At 43.2% G+C, this 19,970-nt stretch overlaps 1 protein-coding gene across 9 annotated transcripts in view; it reads right to left on the bottom strand.

The window, feature by feature from the left end:
- Nucleotides 1-19,374, bottom strand: part of abi1a (abl-interactor 1a) — a 46,261-nt gene extending 26,887 nt beyond the window's left edge. For 5 of the 9 annotated variants that reach the window (XM_069696510.1, XM_069696512.1, XM_069696516.1 and 2 more), the window contains exons 1-2: nt 19,100-19,372; nt 6,290-6,457 (exon numbers count right to left, since the gene is read on the bottom strand). In XM_069696510.1, coding sequence (XP_069552611.1) covers nt 6,290-6,457; nt 19,100-19,216 — 285 coding nt within the window. In that variant the 5' untranslated portion in view covers nt 19,217-19,372. Of the gene's footprint in view, nt 1-6,289; nt 6,458-19,099 lie in introns of all 9 variants that reach the window. The other 4 variants (XM_069696513.1, XM_069696514.1, XM_069696519.1 and 1 more) reach the window with 2 other exon arrangements.
- Nucleotides 19,375-19,970: the final 596 nt, after the last annotated feature.

The following is a 19,970-nucleotide window of genomic DNA, read 5'->3' as shown; positions in this document are numbered from 1 at the left end:
CTGGGAAAAAAAAAAAAAGGAAAAAAAAAAAAAGATGCATGAACACTAACTGCAAATATCCAACAATATCCAACAGTGAGAAACACAAACACAGGAAAAACTCTGCATTTCACAGCCGGGGCGAGAGGGAGAGACCACCAGGAGAGACACCGAAATACACAGCATGCAGGGGGATCACCCGCACACACACACACACACACACACACACACACACACACACACACACACACACACACACACACACACACACACACACACACACACACACACACCTATAAGGTTTCATTTCCTGTTTGGACGAGTGCCATTCTTCCTGGACGAGGAGGTCAAAAGGTCACCGCTGCAGCACACAGATGCAACATTTCTGCATATGCGCGTGTTGTTATCACGGCACTACACACACACACACACACACACACACACACACACACACACACACACACACACACACACACACACACACACACACACCCACACCCAGAAGCAGCAGAGTGTATCTGTGCACCCGAGGAATGCGGACTGGAATGAAAAACAACCAAAACTGTGGAATGTGAGCCGAGCCGAGCTCCTGAACACACACACACACACACACACACACACACACACACACACACACACACACACACACACACACACACACACACACACACACACACACAATCACCCACTTTGATACACAAACGGGGTGGCTGACTCGTGATCAGATAAGAATATTGTGTAACACTGTAGTAACAGCAGCTCGGTGAGCCGACCGGGAGGGGGGGGGGGAGGAGGCGGGGGCGGGGGCGGGGGGTGCTCGGTGGGATGTGTTTGTGTCAGCTGCTTTCTGCCTGTTGTTGCTGCCGCCGCCGCCGCCGCTGCTTCATCACCGTGGTGGTCACCGGGTTCAATCTGCGCACGGGCCAGATCCAAAACGCGACTGCCAGCGAGTGACATCATCACTGCGAGTACATCTGCGCCGGCTGAAGAGAGAGTTGTAAAATGCACGTTTCGCAATCCAAAGAAACAAGGAAGCGACCAAAAAAAAATAAAAAAAAGGTGTTTTATTAGCGCGTGGTCGGCCGCTCTTCCAGACAAACGTTACTCGACACCGAGCGGTCGACGCGATCCCGCGAAAGCGGTCGCGTCTCCGGTCCGATCGGGGCGAATACTGGAACGCCGAACGCTGAGGGGATTTCGATGACCCTCCCGCAGACGGGTTTCTTCGTCGTGGGGCATTTCCTTCAAAGCGTGTCATCCTGACAAAAACACGCGAGAGGGGCTTCGCTTAGAGCTCAAAGCTGCAAATGAAACACTTGGGAGTATGAATTAACAGTCGGACCGGCTGCGGGTAGATGTTTCTGTGGATTGACTGAATGGTGACGGCACTGTTGTAATTTTACCTCCAGAAAGCAACAAAGAAAAAAAAAAAAATCACGTTCACCTTTATTTTTTTCCTGCAAGCCATTTTTGCCGGTGACAGCTCGTCTTCCTCCGTCAGCTCGTCTTCCTCGGCTCGCTCGGAAACGTCTCACCGTTTCAGTTTGGAGTTTGTTTGTTTTTCCAGCACGAACCGAAGCGTCTCCTAAAATAAAACGACCGGTCTTCCATCGTTACGCCTCATCTTCCTCGTCTGACACTCGAGGAAAAAGTTCGCCGCCGCCGCTGACACCTGCCTCGGACCGTTTTTGTTGTTGTTGTTGTTGTTGTTTTTTTGGGGCTTATCGCCATGGCAACGATGACAAGTTGGCGAAACAAAGCCTCTGGGTCCAATTTTCGTGAAACCTAATTATGTGGCGAGATTAGACTTGAGGGGAAAACGCTTCAGATCTCACACACACACACACACACACACACACACACACACACACACACACACACACACACACACACACACACACACACACTCTGTCTCTCTCTCCTTGTCTCCCCTCTCGATTCGGGGTATCACAGAGAGGTTTCTCACAGGCCTTTTTTTTTTTCTTCCGCCGGACGGACAAAGCTCTCCCTGTTCGCAGCCTCTTTAGCAGCCACTTCACACGCAGCACAAGGTGGACGTCCCGCGAGCTCCTCTGTTCTCCGCTCGGCTCTTCCGCCTCGGCGACGAGGGCGAATAGCAAAACGGCAGCGGGGAAGGCGTCGCGCAAACAAACGCAGCCGGCAGCACAAACATCCGCGGTTCGGGCGTCGTTTCAATTTCACCGATTTCCATTCTGCTTTTCGAATCCGGTTCTAACCGAATATCGACCGTGGGGAGAAATATTTCCAAGAGCACCAGCTTCACTCTCGGCGAATTTAGGCTATAAGCAGTGAAGCTGTCGGGTATAGGAACGAATATTACTCTCTATAATAAAGGAATAATCAAAACAAAAACAACTGGAGCAAAACTATTTCAATAAATGTTGGAAAATAGTGACTGTCAGCTTCTCTCGAATCTCGTCACCGCTCAGTGACACTCTCTCTTAGTTATCTTCCCACTTCAGGGCTCGGAGGAGTTTGTGCACTCGTAGGTGAATCTCTGGGGATAAACCCGGAGGTGGGACGGGGGTTGCTCTCTGAAGTCACATGAAAGAAAAACATATTTGTAGACATCATTAGTTTTTAAACTTCAAAACGAAAGCTCGTCTGTTTTTTTGTGTTTTTTTTTCCGTACCCGAGCGATAACGTTCGGCGTATTTGGGGGCAAACCGTTGAGTCATGAAATATCTTCACTGCAGCTGTTTGCGTTTTACTTGCGTTATAATGTTTACTGAAGCCGAACCACACTCTCGAGCATTTTGGTCGGCAAAGCGGCAACTTTTTTTTTTTTTAAACGGACCGTATAACTGCAGCTACATTTGGAATCTTTTTTTTTTTTTTTAATACACAACCCCTGGCTGCAAACTACACCCACAACATGGAGAGAAACGCTGTTTTTAATTACAAAGCATAAGATTCAGATTTTTTTTGCAGAGGCTGCATCTCAAACACCGGTGTTACAGTTTGTTGTGGCATCTCGATCGGTGCTAAAATGATTAGCTATAATTCAGCCTGGGAGTTGCTCGGATTAATCTGCATCTCTCGCAGGCTGAACTGGTCGCAGGAGAGAATAGAAAACCAGTGGTTTAAGGATAAAGGATTAATTGAGCAGTAAAAAGTGACATAAATTGAATTAGAAAACGAGCAACGAGCATTCAATCTATCCAACTGGTTTCCAGCTTCTAAAACGAGAAGATCTGCGCACTTTTTTTCCCCCCTCGCTTGTTGGACAAAATGAGCAAATTTGAGGATGTCACATTTGACTCCAGGAAAAACAAAAAACCCACTTATGTTTTATAGACTGTTATCACAATCAAATGAGCCGAATTGGCCAAACAGCGTCTCGTTTGTTCGCCCCCTTCGCGGGGAGGAACAACACAGTTCCTGTGTCGGATTAGTTTACAGAGTTATAAATGCTCGCTGTGACTCAGCAGCGACACATGATCACTAACCAATCATTATCTTCCTGCATTTCAGGACACGCGTGATGTCGCAGGAAAGTAAACCGTAAATAAACGGTGGCGATGAATGATTGACAGAAAACGAGAGATTTAGCATTTGAGTGGACATATTTCTGAATTATTTTTTTTTTTTTTTTTTTTAAATCGCAGGACAGAAGAGAAGATGCATAACAGTTTTTTCCGTCAAGATGATTGACAACCAACTGGGGTGTCACAACGCGGACGGACCGGCCCACGACTTCCTATTCGGGCAAATACAACACCGACCGCAGCCGACGTCGGTCTCGCCTTCGAGCGCAGATATAGAAAACATAACAAAACCGCGGGGAATCCAGTCGTAGGGGATGTCGCCGCCGAGCAGACACGCCCTGACCGGAGGAAGTGGGCCCGACGCCAGCCAGTGTCCCACCACACACACACACACACACACAACACACACACTTCTTACTAAAACACGACTCGCGCTTCATTACGGCCGACGCATTAAGACCTCTGACCCCCCCCAACCCCCACCAGAAAAAAAAAAAAAAAAAAAACATACGAGGCAGAGATGGAGATGTTCTCAATGAGAAGATGAGTTTGTAAACTTCTTTTTTTTTTAACTTTTGGATTTAATTTCACCTTCCCAGACGTGATGAAACAAAACTCGAAAGCCTTAAAAGAACGTCTCGGTGGATTGTCAGCTGACATAATGTGACTCCATTCAGAGCCGCACAAAGTACACTAAGAGCCCGAGGCTCAAATATAGCGAAGGAATTTCCCGAAGACAGCGGAGACTAAAGTCAAACAATGTAAACTAAGCGGAGAGTTTATTACACCTCTTTCTTTACCGATCCAAAAGCGGTCTTTCCGACTTTTTTCCGAAGTGGCTCGGGGGGGGGGGGGGGGGGGGGGGTTGTCATAGAGACTGAGGCAGGCAGCGCAGTCATGGTGACCTTGGTACCGGCTGAATGCCATTTTGTCAGGATATTGACTCAGAACCTGAAGGAGCCTCTCTTTGCTTGTTGTCATCATCTATCTCTCTCTCCCTCTCCCTCTCTCTCCCTCCCTCTCTCTCTCTCTCTCTCTCTCCCTCCCTCTCTCTCTCTCTCCCTCTCTCTCTCCCTCCCCCTCCCTCCTCTCTCTCTCTCTCTCTCTTTCCCTCTCTCTCTCTCCCCCTCCTTCCCTCCCTCTCTCCCTCCTTCCCACTCTCCCTCTCTCTCTCCTTCCCTCTCTCTTTCTCTCTCTCTCTCCCTCTCCATCCCTCCCTCCCTCCCTCTCTCCCTCTCCTTCCTCTCTCTCCCTTTCCCTCTCTATCTCTCCCTCCCTCTCTCTCTCTCCCCCTCCCTCCCTCTCTCTCTCCTTCCCTCTCTCTCCCTCCCTCTCTCCCTCTCCTTCCTCTCTCTCCTTCCCTCTCTCTCTCTCTCTCTCTCTCCCTCTCTCTCTCCTTCCCTCTCTCTTTCTCTCTCTCTCTCTCCCTCTCCATCCCTCCCTCCCTCTCTCTCTCTCTCCCCCTCTCTCTCTCTCTCTCCCCCTCCCTCCCTCTCTCTCTCTCCCTCTCTCTTTCCCTCTCTCTCCCTCCCTCTCTCTTTCCCTCTCTCTCCCTCCCCCTCTCTCTCTCTCTCCCCCTCCCTCTCTCTCTCTCCTTCCCTCTCTCTTTCTCTCTCTCTCTCTCTCTCCCTCTCTCCCTCTCCTTCCCTCCCTTCTCTCTCTCTCTCCTCTCTCTCTCTCTCTCCCTCCCTCTCTCTATCTCTCCCTCCCTCCCTCTCCCTCCCTCTCCCTCTCCCTTCAGTGTATCCTCAAAGTATGTCTGACACTCTCAGCAAAACTGTGTCAGAGGAAAAGAAAAGACAGAAACTGTTCCTTCAATTCTGCACATCCTTATCTTTTACCGCTCATCTTACACCTTTCGACTCACTCCTATGTTTATTGGTGTTTGGTGAATGCCGTCCAGCTCTAATCTACGTGATGCCACACGGCTTTGTTTGATTTGTCTGAGCTCTTAATGCCTTCATTGGATGATCGGCTGGATTTACCTGCACATGGCAAAGGGTTCATGCTGCAGAGAGGAAGAGGGTGTAAGCATATTGTAGGGTAGGCATTGTGGTCCTTTATCACCGTATAGGAGTATATCTTAATAACGTATAAATTGATGCGGAAATTACACACCAACCAAATATTACAAATTATTATAGAACTGCTACAATAAGTGTCACGTCGAAGACCTAAAAAGTTTAGAATTTAGTATTTGTGTGGACATATTCCTGTCAAAAAAAAAAAACACACAAAAACAACACAAATAGTGACATAGGTGAGAAAATATGATATATTACTACTAGCTAAGAGAAAGAAAAACATATCCATAAGTGTTTCCAGACTGTTCAGTGATTGCTTTGCAGTCTAATAATTAATTTGTTAAGTCTGACTGTGGTAAATGTTTTACAACGTGTTTGTAAGTCCTCTGACGGGAGCCAAGAGCATAAAAGACCAGCAGTCATTCAGACACACACACACACACACACACACACACACACACACACACACACACACACACACACACACACACACACACACACACACACACCAACGGCCAGCCAAAACTTGGGTAAGACTGATAAACCAATAAAAAAGAAACCATGGATACTAAAGAAGGCCTCACACTGAGCTTTGAAATAACAGAGTCTGTGTGAAAGTGAGAAGAGAAGTGGGAAATGTGGAGCACCATTCTGCACAGCTGTACAGTCTGTGGTGTGTGTGTGTGTGTGTGTGTGTGTGTGTGTGTGTGTGTGTGTGTGTGTGTGTGTGTGTGTGTGTGTGTGTGTGTGTGTGTGTGTGTGTGTGTATTTTCTGACCTGAGAGATGTGGTTGATGGAGGACTCCATGCGCCGCAGCTGCGAGGCCTGGATGTCCAGCAGCTGCAGCACATTGTTGGCTAAGGCATTGATCTGGTAGGCCACGCTGGCCAGGGACTGGGTGGTGTAGGCTTTGGTCTCCTCCAGAGCTTTCCTCTTGTCCTGGGCCTGCATGTGCACAAACACACACACACAAAAAAAAAAAAAAAAAAAAAAAAAAGGGATGAGGGAAGAAAAGTTATTTAAAAATAATTTAGAAAGAAGAGAGGAACCTAGTTGCTGTTTCTTTTTTTTTTTTTTTTTTTTTAAATCACATAATTTGTGGTGGATTCAGGAAAGTAGAGCAGGACAAGACATCCTTTTCTCCCCCTGACTCTCATTCCCCAAATACCGCGGTCCCTCTGGGGATTTGAGATGATGTAACGCGTCCTGCGGCGCCCATATTTGGATGCTCTGAGAATATAGTGGGAGCAGCTGACTACAATTAGAAGACTGACAAAAGCCATAACGGCGATTAACAAATTTGTTATTTTTGAGAAAGTCCTCCTTTTTTTTTGCAAGCGACTATTTCGAATGATCATATTTGGTCTTTACCAAACGCATGAGGACGTTTTGACGCAGCTACAAACCTTCGGCGCTGCAACATATAAAAACCCAGTTAGTAATAAACATAACTTTTTGTGTCGTAAACTATTTTTTTAAGACATTTAGTAGAAGCTCACACTAGTGTCAAAAACTACGAGTTGCTTCTACTAAATAAATGTATATATTTAGATATATTATATGATGCCGTCAATACACCAGTGTTTTTTTTCACATCACCTAAGCAACCAGCTTCGCTCTAAGCTTCGTCACACCAATGGTTCGGTGATTATTATCTTCATGGCAGATGGTGCATTTATAAATAAACATTGTTATAATGATAGCAACAGTCCAAAATCATAGTTTTGTTTTTTTTTGGGGGGGAGGGGGGTTTCTTAAATCAAATGGCTGCACACCACCACCCTCCACCACACCTAAACGCTCCAGAAACCTCCGAAAAGTGAAGTTGAAATTACCACAACAACCGAAACACAAAAACAAACAATGACAACAGGTATAAACTATATTCCTCTTAAGTTTTTCCCTCTTCTTTTTGCTGGAAATTATATTGAGAAATTATCGTATGTAAAACCCGTGGATACTTTAAAATATTTTTTAAAAAAAACATGAGCTGTGGAGGATTTCTTCTCAGAATTGACCGACCCGAGCCGCGTTGCACTCTGCACCGTATTATTTCGAAGTGACAACACGCTGATCGTTGACAGACAAATTGTGGTAATGACGTGTTCTTTAAAACTTCAAATGGCCCGAGCGCCACGCCGAGTCAGCACCTCTTGATCATAAAGCCGAAAGTCCAAAAGAGGAGCGCTGCCTGGACGGGGGGAGGGGGCGGACGGGGGGGACGACGACGCTGGGCCCTGATAACAGGCTGCCTTATAGCAGGAAGGTAGGTGGTGGCGAGCGAGTGGTTGAGGGGATGATTACTAGTGGTGAGTGCTTAGGGGGGGCAAAACAGAAAGAAGAAGAGGAGAAAAAAAAAAAAAAAGGAGGGGGGAACGTTTGGCTGCACAACGACGAGAGGGCAGATGGGGTAAATGAAAAGGACCACGCCGCTGCGCTTTGTCATTATTGATTCCCGGTGCCAGCGTTGCATTTAATCCAAGAAGCAATCCGTACGGCTGAAAAAAAAAAAAAAAAAAGCTCCCCTGTGACCGGTAGGGCTTTCATGCCGGTCGGGCCTCGGAGGGGGGGGGGCGTTAGAGGCAGCTTTCCTTTTTATTTTAATTTTTTTTACTGGAATCAGAGCAGCAGATGTGACCAAGCGATAACAGCCTCAAGGAAGGAGGAGGAGCGAAATCCTACGTAGGGCAAAAAATAAAAATAAAAAAAATAAGGCCATCTGTTTAGATAGTCACTCATGTGCACCCGCAGACACCTAATGCTGACACTGCAATATGCGCCGCGGGAGACGCAGTAACAGCTGGAGGAAAAACGGATGAAGCAACGAAAAACAAACAAACAAAACAAAACCCGCCTTATATCCATGACGGTAATCCCTAAATTGCAAGAGGATGCCGTTTTTTTGTTGTTGTTTTTTTTTTTTTTTTTTGCTGTATAGGGACGTGAGATTTCACAAACGGATTACATGAACAAACGCACGCTCGCCTGTGCAGAACCGCCGGCCTACAAATCAAGCTGCAAGTCAGAGACTACGTTTGTTTGTTGAAGTATTATAATAGTCCTTCTGCTGCTGGATCCAAATCAAGAAGAAAAAAACTAAATAAATGTAAATATACTACTTGCAGTGATTTGCAAAGCAAAGTGCAAGCGTGGATCGGCAAATTTAACTTGTTTTTGTTCATGCAGCTGCGAGGCGCACAAACAAACAGCAGCGTTGATGGTTTCGGACGAACAAATGCTGAACTGTGGATGTAAAAGGAAGTTAAAAAAAAAAAAAAAAAAAAAAAAAAGAAATCAACTGTCTTCATTTCTTTCACAGACATTTCCATTCAACGCCGTCCGGGCTCAAGACACCAAAAAGGCAACGCGAGATGCCGTTCGGTCCTCAAAAACGCCTGCAATTCATAAATGTTAAAAATGATGTCCAATCCAACCGTCATACGTGTCGGCGTTTATCGTACGCTCGCTTTCACGTTCATTTCTTTGGAATTCGACAAAAAACAACAACAACAACAAAAAAAAACGGGCAGTTTCAAAATAAAAGCTGACGAAAAACAAAGCAGACAAAAACCACATGTTGTCTCGCACAAGACGAGATGAGCGGGCTGACTCACGGTTTTAAACTTGAAGCTGTAAAACGCCGCCCTTAAAATTAGAGTGCCGGAGACTATTTACAGTCTCTGCTCAGTTCTTTTTTTCCCCCTCTCCCCTCGTGACCCGGTGACAACCACTACAATGAAGTCAGACTGAGAAGGCTGAACCGACAGGGCCGGAGCTGATCTTTCCTGGTGTACATGGTGGTGGGTAGGGGGAGGGGGGGTCAATCTTTATCCCTCTCGTGTTAATCACACAGCTTGTAAATTCTCCGTTACATCCACAGCTTTAAGCGTGCATGATCACAGCACACGTTTTATGCATTTTTTTTTTTTTTATTAAACCAAAGAATGAAAACAGAGATTTAAAAAAAATTTAAAAAAATAAATCACTCCGGTGAGCGCCGGCGCTCCTTCAGGGGCACTTTAGCTCGTATTTCCCCACTGAAGTAACGACATAGCGAAGGAGACTGTACGGATCATCCAAAGCGGTAGTAGACAAGCTGTCAGCACCTCAGCTGGGTTTAAAGAGGGAGTACGGAAAGAATGCGGGGTCGCAACTCGTAGCCGGGAGCCGAGATAACCAAACAAACCGAGCAAGAAGAAGACAAAAAAAACAAAAAAAACAGGAAGAGTGTGACAGTGTTTGAGGGGAAAGTTGACAGTTCTTCAGAAAAATCCCTTTAAAAAGCTGCAGCAGGCTGAAACGTTTCAGGAGCGATGAGGGAGTGGCAGTCGACAGAAATGGCGTTTGTTTCCTGGGAGCCTTCGTGGAGGCACTGAAATGGGAAAATACTTCACTCGTCCGTCCAGTCGAGCAAGAAACGAGGCGGCGCGTTTGCTTCAGCGGCAGTTTGCGATGATTCAACAAGTTACCAACTGGATGAAACGTGGAAGTCGAAAGGTATTCGTGTCGTGGGGCGCGATTCACTCTCCGAAATGTAAAAACTTCAGCGCGATATCCGTTTCCATGGCAACACATGGCCTATAACAAGCAAACACATCATATTGCATGTTATATGAAATATAATTGCCGATACTGAGTGATATTTTCGAGTGATGAGCAGTTTGTCATGCTGGTTTGAGCGCGTTGACCAATCAGATTCCTGGGTAGGAGCTACTTGTTGTGTAATTCACCGTCGGGGACCCGCTGGCTGCATCGAGACGGTAGGAAGGAAAGGTTCAGACTTCCTCCCAGAGGAGTTGAAGCCGCTCGGGGGTCAGAAGAGTCGAAGCGGCCCATCCGCCTCAAAAAGCCCCCCCCGAGCGGAAGTCGGGAAAATTGAGTCTTCCTCCCGACACGACCGCAAGAGGACGGAGGGAGCCGAGACGAAACGTACGAATCGATACCGACCCGTCCCATAAAAAGCTAGAAACGTGACAAACAAAATAAACTAAATATTCAGTTCCAGCAGCGGGCAACATCCGTTTGCTTTGCAACCGAGCGTTCAAACACGTGTGAACATCTGCCACTGAAACAACATCACGCGGTGATTCTCGCCGTACAGTCAGACTCTGCACGTGTACATGCGTTTATGTGCTCCCGCTTGTCCCGCAGGGGAAACGAGCTCGGGACGGGGAAAAGAAAAAAAAAGAAAAACACTTCAGGAATGTTTGGAATCCCGCAACACGTCGTACATCTTCAAACTCTCCAGAGGAGCTTTGCACACGTGTCGGGGATGAGCTCAGAGGAAAACAAGAAAACAAACATAATGGAAGGGAACTGCCAAGGAATTATTATTTTATTTTTATTTATTTTTTTAATTGTGCAAACTGGTGAAGTTAGGAAAAGAAAAAAGTTCCTCCTGACAAATTCACAACTTCTTCTCAAAAAAAAAAAAAAGTGAGTGAGACTGGAGGCGCTGTGTGGATTGTTGTATTGATATGCAGCGTCTGATTGGCTGTAAAAAAAAAAAAAAAATTAAAAAAAGGTCGAGCCGACGACTACGAGGCCACTAGACAGACACGTTGAGGCGTCTGAGTCGGTGTTGCACAAGCCGTTAGTGCCTAATGCCTCGGTAAACTGATGATATCTTACAAAACAAATGGATGGTAAAGTCCAACAGGGATTTCAGACAAGAGTTCATGTCGGTTTAATGTAACTTATAAAAGGCGAAGTGTCGCCCGAGCGCACTGGAATGACGTTTTTCATGTTCGTTCAAATTCACTTCTATAATTTAAGTGCTTGAGGATCCAATCATCTCCACAAGCGTACGTCCTGCAGGAGAGCCAATACAAAACACTGTATTGACATCTAAGATGTATTGATTGATTGAAAAGCCTAGTTTTTGATCCGCTACCGTTTGCCCCGTTAAAGTTACTGCGATTACACTGTTAATGAAAGCTAAACGCGTCCTGTATCCGTTTTGAATTAAAAAGCCGTGCAGTGTTTCAGAAGACAGAAAACCCTTTTATTTCTTCACAAGGCTTTTATTGTGAAATGTTTTTTTTTTTATTATTATACTGTTGACTTTATTAAACAACAAATAAGCACCACACCCGTGCTCAAGGAGATGACTTTCTGTCACTATGGATCAGTCGAAAATAAAAGTACACTGTAAAAAAAAAAGCCTCATGAAAACTACCAAAAATATAGAATTAAAAACCCCCAGCTGACAAATGTGTAATTTTCCTTTAAACTTTCCAGATGCTGCAACTTCCTGCTTTCTTTTAGAGCTGCAAACAATGATTCTTATTTTTTATTTATTTTTTTTTTTTTTAAATCATAAATTAACCTGCAAGTTAGTTTCTCATTTTACTGTTTGATGGTTTGGTCTGTGAAATGTTAGAAAACAGCATCACAGTTTCCTTGAGTCCAAAGTTACATCTCTTAAATTATGTTTTACATGATAAAAAAAAAAAAAAAATCAGAAACTCAACTAGTATTTGATTAACAACAATTTAATAAAAATTTAAAAATTTAAAAAAAACAACACCACATTCACATTTGGGAAGCTCGACCCACTTTTGTATAGTTTTTCTTTAAAGAAAGAAAAAAAAAAAAAAGACTCAACACTTCATCAATTCTCAAAACGGTTCATTTTCTGCTGATTAACTCAACCAACGCGTTCACTAAATGTTTCATCTTTAATTTCCCCTCAATATTTAAAAAGACCAGAGGTTATGCGTAAACTAATTAACCATATTTCCTCGCCGTGAACTCTGCACGACCTTCGTCATCAAACCCCTTTGTGCCCAGAACGGGAGGCAGAGGAGGCGAAAAAGAAAATATATCAAACGCACCTTGAAAATTAGCAAACTGTGCGACGCTGAAAAACCAAACGCAAAACCCACGAGACGGTTTAAAGTGACGGTGGAACGTGTGATGAATAAAGAAAAACCAGCAGACGAAACAACTTTAAGCCTTCCTCAAGCAAAGCATTTAAAAAGAAAACCTCTGCAGTACGAGATAAGTGAATTCATAACTCCTCCTCCTCTTCCTCCTGCTCTTCCTCCTCCACCAGGGCAGATGGAGGCTGACTGAAAAGGCCATAAGGTCCACCCGACCTTGAAGAACTGCCAGCATGCTATTAAAAATTCCTTCAGTATGTCAAGGAAGAGACACAAAGGCAGAAGTTTGCACGCGGCGGGAAACTCATTAACCTTTATTGAGCGATTTGGTAATTTGGTTCATCCAGGCCGAAAGCCGCCGTGCTGCAGACAACGATGCGCACTTTAACCGGTAAACAAACAAATAAACAAAACGGGAATTCAAGTTTCCAGAGGATTCGAGAGGGTCATTTCCTGTTTGCTGGGTCACCGTATTCACACATTACGGCCCAGAAACAACCCGAATGCTGACGCCGGCCAAATTTGTTTTTAAAAGGAATAAAACACTTAATGAATCCAACTATGAGCAGTGATGGCAGTAAGAAAAAAAAAAAAATTAAACACCTTCATTTTCTAAAAAAAAAACAACAACAAAAAAAACTCCTACGTTCAAAGCAGACTGTCACAGATATCAGTCCAAACAGTCTGAACCAAACCAAATCCACTCAGCTGAAGGGGTGGAGGGCGGGGCGAGGTGGGGTGGGTGGGTGTGGGGGGGTGACAGGTGGTTAAAAAGGATGAATGGGTTTGGCTGGTATAGGCCGAGAGCCGGCAGGCCTCTCTCTCTCCACGCTGCACGAAAAAAAAACCAGGCCACTTCACAGAGAGAGAGAGAGAGACAGGAAATGAGGACTCAGAGTAACACAGAAGAGACAGAGCTGCGTTAAAGGACAACCCAAAAAAAAAAAAGCAATATTTATCATCTTCAGGCAACACTGGCCTTCTTCCAGAGGGTTGAAAAACTCCCACGAGTTCTCCTGGGAAACCCGGCAGCGAGCAGGTGTAGCGAGGTCGCGGCCGATCGATGGCCAGTTCCTCTCAGACTGACTTTTATTTCAATTTTTTTTTTTTTTTTTTTTTTTTTTACTTGAAGCGGGCATTATGCTGGCTCAGCAGGGGTCTCGTGACCTTCCTGGTTTTGCCACATTGCGCTTCCATTTCCTCTTTTTTCCTCGATACTGTTTTCTGTCTGGAAGGATTTCATCTGAAACTCTGAAGTTTCTTTCTGACTGCAATCGAGTTTCGAAGCATTGCGGACGTGTTTATGTGTTCAAATTACACATCTTGGTACAGGACATTAAACCGCCCCGTTATCTGTTCCCCGTTTTGTATTGCGGCGTCTTAAAAGAAGCTGGAATAACTTGCGCTGCACTTTTAAGTCCAGAAATGATTGAATCAACTAGTTGGCGTCATTTTTACTAATCAATCATTTAGCAAGAGGAGAAAAATAAACATAATCTTTAGTGCTTTGTGTGTAAAATGTGAACATTTGCAGCTCATGCATGCCTCACCTCGTTTTTTTTCTTCTCCATATTGTGACATTATATACAGTACATAATCAATTCATAAACTAAGGGACTACTTGATGAGGAAAGTGATCAGTACATGCAGCCCTAAAGTTATGAAAATTACAGTATATATCATCAAATATTCTCTCAAAAACTTGTAAACAAGGTAGAAGATGGGCTGCAGACAGTTTTTATTTTAAGTTGGCTAAAACTAACGAAGTATTGATGTTTGATCGAATGCTTTTGTTGATTTTGCATAATTGAGCCATTCAGTGCGACGAATATCTAAAAATCGGCTCACGGCTAATAAAACCGAGGCAGCAGAACCAGAGACGTCCCGCTTCAAAAACCTGCTACCGATATCGCCCACAATGCAACGCCACCGCTGAAAATCCAGCATGGGATTTAGGCGTTATCAACGACGCTAGCAGCGAGCTATCGCTGGCCTCGGGCCTCGTGCAGAGACGACGATCCGCCTGCGATACAAAAACGCCAAATCCTCAAGATATTTGTTCATTTTCAGACTCGTAGCTTTCAGCCTCTGCCGAGTTTACCGGACTCAACGCAGCTCCCCCGCGGAGCCGCAACACGGCTTTACACTGGACTTTTTCTTCTTTTTATTTTCCTCCCCGCATAAGCAGCAGCTCTCCACAGGACCTGTAAACACACTCCTCTTTAACTCTCCTCATAAAAAAGCAGCAAATCTGAGCACTTTGGGAAGCTGAAAGTTTGGCATGTTTGCTTAGAAATTTAAAAAAAAAAACACGACAGATCCGATAATGGATTTTCAAAATAAAACTCCACAAATAGAAAGAAAATATACAGCCTGAGCACAACGACTAAAAGAGCCTGAATTGTGCCGCGGCTGTATTAAACAAAGCAGTCAGCAGCCCTATCAGTGAGTCCTGCCAACACGGCCAGGTGGCCCACTTTGCATACAGCGCACTCGGTGCGTCCTCGTCACGAAGGTTAAACAAACACGGCTCCGACTTGCATTAAAATAAATCTGCTTCTACCACACTCAGCCTTCAGAAACTGGAAAATATTATAATATTTAAAAAAACTAAAAAAACAACCCTAGATTGATCTGAATAATACGTTGGCCGGGGTCCTCGTGTGAAAGGTTGTGGTTGTTGTTTTTTTAAGCTCTATTATTAAGCCACTTCCGTCACAGAGAGAGAAGGCATTTCCAGGGAGCCAATCTTCAGAGTCAGCAGGAGCAAACAGGAAACATAACTCTGACCTGTCAGTGTGTCACACACACACACACACACACACACACACACACACACACACACACACACACACACACACACACACACACACACACACACTCTTGGACAAACAAAAGTCACTATCAAGTTGAGAAAGTGGGGCAGAGATCTGCACTCGGGTTTAAACGGAGCCGTCACCATCTGCTTCGGCCCGCTGAGCCGCCGCACTGCAGAAACACCAAAGCCTCCATGACAGGAGCCGAGACAGAGGAAGGAGGAGGAGGAGGAGGAGGAGGAGGAGGAGGAGGAGGAGGAAAAGGTGTAGAAGAAGAAGAAGAAGGGATGGAAATGTGGAGGAGGAGGGCTGAAAGGACGAGCCGATTCAAGCCGAGGCATGTTGAACGTGTGTGTGTGTGTGTGTGTGTGTGTGTGTGTGTGTGTGTGTGTGTGTGTGTGTGTGTGTGTGTGTGTGTGTGTGTGTGTGTGTGTGTGTGTGTGTGTGTCAGAGGCAGAGAGAGAGAGTGTGTATCCGCAGCAGACGGAGAGGGCTTATGAAAAGTGCACCGGGAGTCTGACACCCGCTTCACACAGAGCTCGCAACGTGTGCCGAAAAGCTTAAAAATCCAGCTTTTTTTTTTTTTTTACGTCGGCGCATTAAACAAGGTGCTCGGCTAAAAAAAATTTTTTTTTTTTTTTTTTTTTTTAAAACACACCAGGACAGAACGGCTAAATCGGAGAGACGCGCCGGGTTTAAATGAAGTTTGAACTCTGTGTTACATCAAAATACCGCAACAGGGGCTCATCAACGTCACCGTGGTCTCGTTTGGGTCCGGTGCAGACATTTTTTTTTTCTCACCATGATGCTATTTTTGGAGCTTCTTCTAGAGCAAAAAATAAAAAAAGCAGCACAGAACTGTTTTGTCATTTGGGTGTTAAAGTGGACAGATTTACTCACGCTAAACCCGCCAGCTACTTCTTTTCATCTTCTTTTTTTTTTTGTACGCTTAGTCGGTTGGTTATTTGCCTCGAGAAGCACCTCAATTTATGACGACGTCTCAGTGGCACTCATCCCTTATGGAGTTTGAACGCATTTACTAGATTAATAAGTCTCTTTGGACTAAATATGGGCAACTAAACTGTGTCATACGGGCTTTTAAAGCTAAATATTATAACATGTTAAATGTTGTCTAAGTACAAGCATGAGCCTAAAACGTAGCCCAAATCAATTAACCTAAAATATGCTAAATTATGATTTAAATGTAGAAAAAAAAAATAAAGACAAAACTATAAAAAAATAAGGGTAAATAAAAGAAATGAAATATCAGCATAGCCTTTAAACTGGAGCTGAATATTTTAAATTAAAAACCTAAAAGCGTGTTTTTTTTTTTGTGTTTTTTTTTTTTAGCAAACATTGCAAAAAAAATAAATAAATAAAAGCCCTCAAATTTTCTCTGAACTTCGCGTCTTCATGAATAACTACAAATCTGACCAGACGTTTGTCGGTACGTAGGTCCAACATTCAACCCGATCAAAACTAGCCAACTCGAGTCATCCCGTTAAGAAAGCGCTAAACAAGTATAAAGACAAAAAAAAATAATAATAATAATAAATGCGGTCTGGAATAACAGATCGATATGGGGACGAGCTAATTTTCCACCCAAATACCGAAACGCAGCCAGAAAATTTGCGAGTGAACAAAATTCCCCCGTCATCAGTTCACAACCTGTTTGTTTGTTTGTTTTTTATAAACAGATTCCAGTCAGTATTGCGTCACTTTGGGGAATCAGTTTGACACATCGCTTGTTATTCAGCCGGCTGTAGCAAACAAAACAAAAAAACAAAAAATAACAAGTGTTTTATTTCACTTGTGGGATCGGCAGCTGCGTAAAGTTGTTTTTTTTGTTTTTTTTTAAAAACCACACATTTTGCTATTTAAAAGTAGCAGGAAAAAAAAAAAAAAAAAAAGCTTCCACATGGGACAAAGTTGTCAAAACTCCCGTCCTTGTAAGCGTGGGCTTGAACCTGGCAACGGAGCTTCAGCCGCTCGCGGTGCCAAATCATCGGAGGACACGGAAGAAGAAGAAAAATAAAAATAAATTACAGGGAGTCGTTTGGGGAGTACAGCTGGAAAGGACACACCCTCCTCTGTAGCTGATAGGAAGGGCTGCTTCCTGTTTGAAAAAATAAATAACCTTTTTTTTTTTTTTTTTTTTGCTTTTCTTACCGCTGCTGTTTTAGTCTATTCTCAGAAGACAGCGCTCTATTTTTTTTTTTTTTATTTGTTTTAGTAGCAGTGGCTTACCACACACGTTATTGCTCTAAATTTAAAACACCAGAGACTCGTGGTGGAGTTGCACAGCGATAACCGCCCACATTTACACCAGATATATAACCATTGAACCGTATTAATGTGCAGTAAAATCAGCTGTTTAATGGTGAACTTTAAAAAAATAAATAAAAAAAAGACAAGCTTGTAAACCAGCAGATTAAAGCTGCTGTCATGAAGAAGTTTGAGAGAGGAGGGAAGAATTTTTTTTTTTTTTAAATCAATACCTCCAACCTTTATTGACCGACTAACAATGGCTTTACATTCCTCCCTTCTGTCTCAGAGCCGAGCTGCAAACCTGCAAACTATGGATGAGGGGGGGTTACAAAATAAAAATCGATAAAGCGCAGTATTGTGATATTTTACTTGCCGATATCGTATCGAGTCACAGACACCAAGAATCAATAATACATGATGCAAATAAAAAAATAAAATAAAATGCAACATGGATGACAGGTTTTGGTCAGTTTGTCTGACTGTCAATCTCATTTAACTGCAAAATTAACAAACCAAAAATGTTTTTTTTGTTTTTTTTATATCAGATACACCAGATGTGAACAAAGTTTTCTGGTAGTTATATCATCTACAGCTTAAAAAAATAAAAAAATAAATAAAAAAGGCAATACATTGTGCTTTTATCATATGATCAAAATATATATATATATATACATCATGGGTGATTCCCACAATTACTTCAAACAGATTAAAGTCATCTTGAATCTTTAACGCTGCTTTCTACATATTTTCTGTGCTTTTATGTGGCTTTATAATAAAAAAAAATAAAAAATAACAGTTCACAAATAATGCAGCAACAGTAAAAGGCCATGCACTGACATTATAGCATTTGCACTGAGTGTTTACAAGCCTATAATGTGCACATTATACCTCCTCTGTAATATTCCTGGTGTCCCAATGGGGACTTGAAGTGTTTCAGTGGTATTAAAATGGTGTGTTTAATGACCTCATGGAATGTAAAGCACTGCTGCTCTGCTGTTGATATAAAACAAGACTTAATACTTTGACTGTGACATTTAGTTTACCGCTAATATTTTTAAAGGCGGTGTCAGGTCACTGTTGACACAAGCAAGCTGGAGTAACTTTGCTGCTGCGGGCTCGACATCGACATAAAAATCGTTTTTAAAAAAAAGAAAAAAGAAGCTGAAACACGTTCAGGGATCCGCCGTGAGACACGCAGGCCTCCCTTATCAGCAGTGCGAGTTGGGAAGCAGTTTTGAAGCGACCCAGTGTAACGGTAATAATTTATTTAAAATAATAATAATAAAAAAAAAGAAGTAAGACACACCCTCTGTGTAAACGGAATAAATGTGATCTGTGGTGGGAAGCAGGCGGAAGCTCTCCAAAATGTCCCACAGCGATTGAATGCCGCGTCGCCAAAAAAAAAAAAAAAAAAAAAAAAAAAAAAACTGTTCCCACAAACAGCTCCCAAAAAAAAAAAAAAAAAAAAAAAAGCTTCTCAGAAATAATTTAATCAAACCGAGTCCACATTTCCTGTCCCGCAAAGCTTTTCCGCGATAATAATAATTATTTAAAAAAAAAAAAAAATTAAAAAAAAAGGCGGATGCCAAGACAACCGTTGGTGGTTCTGACTCTCTTACCTGGACATAATTGTTCTCGCAGTAGTCGGCGACTCTGGTGAGGTTTTGGTAACTCTCCACGAGCGCTCTTTTGCTGGCCGGAATCTCTTCCTCTAACAACATTTGTAGCTCTGCCATCTTACATCTCTCCGCAAAAGAGCCTCCCTTCCCCTTCACTCTTTGCCTTCCCTTTGATTGAAGCAGCCACCAGACTCAGCTCTGCCTCAAAATAAAAAAAAAAAAAAAAAAAAAGGAAAACACTCCTCTGCCCTGCCCGCCTGCCCGCCCGCTATTGTGGGATTCCTGCCCTCGCTTTGGCGTAACCCCGAGCCGAAGATCGTCTGTGCGAGCGACGAGGAGTCACTCAGTCAGAAAAGCAAAAGCGCCTGGTTATATATGTGTGTGTTGCTCCCAGAGACACGTTTTGTTATTATAACTTCACAACAACAACAAAAAAAAGCTTTTTATTTCTCGTATTTTTTTTCTTAACAAACTGTATATTGACTTAGGGTGACTGACATCAATTATCACTCAACCTACTAAAATCTAATGGAAGTTTTATCATTTTTACGGGAAACTGTGTCACTATTACTTTTTAGATATGCATTGAATTGGAAAGCCGACATAATGCAAATACATTTAGAAAATAACTACCTTATTGCTAATTGGTCAATTTTTCTTTAACTTTATATTGCTTATAACAAATATATTTTTTAAAGATCATTCAAAAAAAATAATCAAAATACATTTCGTGGACAAAACAGGCTATAATTATCAGTACATTATAAACTCCTTCATGTCGCTGTTTTTTTGTTGTTGTTTTGTTGTTTTTCCATTGTGACCCAAAACATACCAGTGTGGATTGTTCTTCTTATTAATTGTCGATTGCTGG

This window comes from Brachyistius frenatus, unplaced genomic scaffold (genome assembly GCF_029030835.1).
Source record: "Brachyistius frenatus isolate BFR_SWC_R1_liver_20210118 unplaced genomic scaffold, ASM2903083v1 Contig_21, whole genome shotgun sequence".
NCBI classification, from domain to species: Eukaryota; Metazoa; Chordata; class Actinopteri; family Embiotocidae; genus Brachyistius; species Brachyistius frenatus.
The sequence above is the reverse complement of the archived record's forward strand: the minus strand, read 5'-3'. Positions and strand labels throughout refer to the sequence as shown.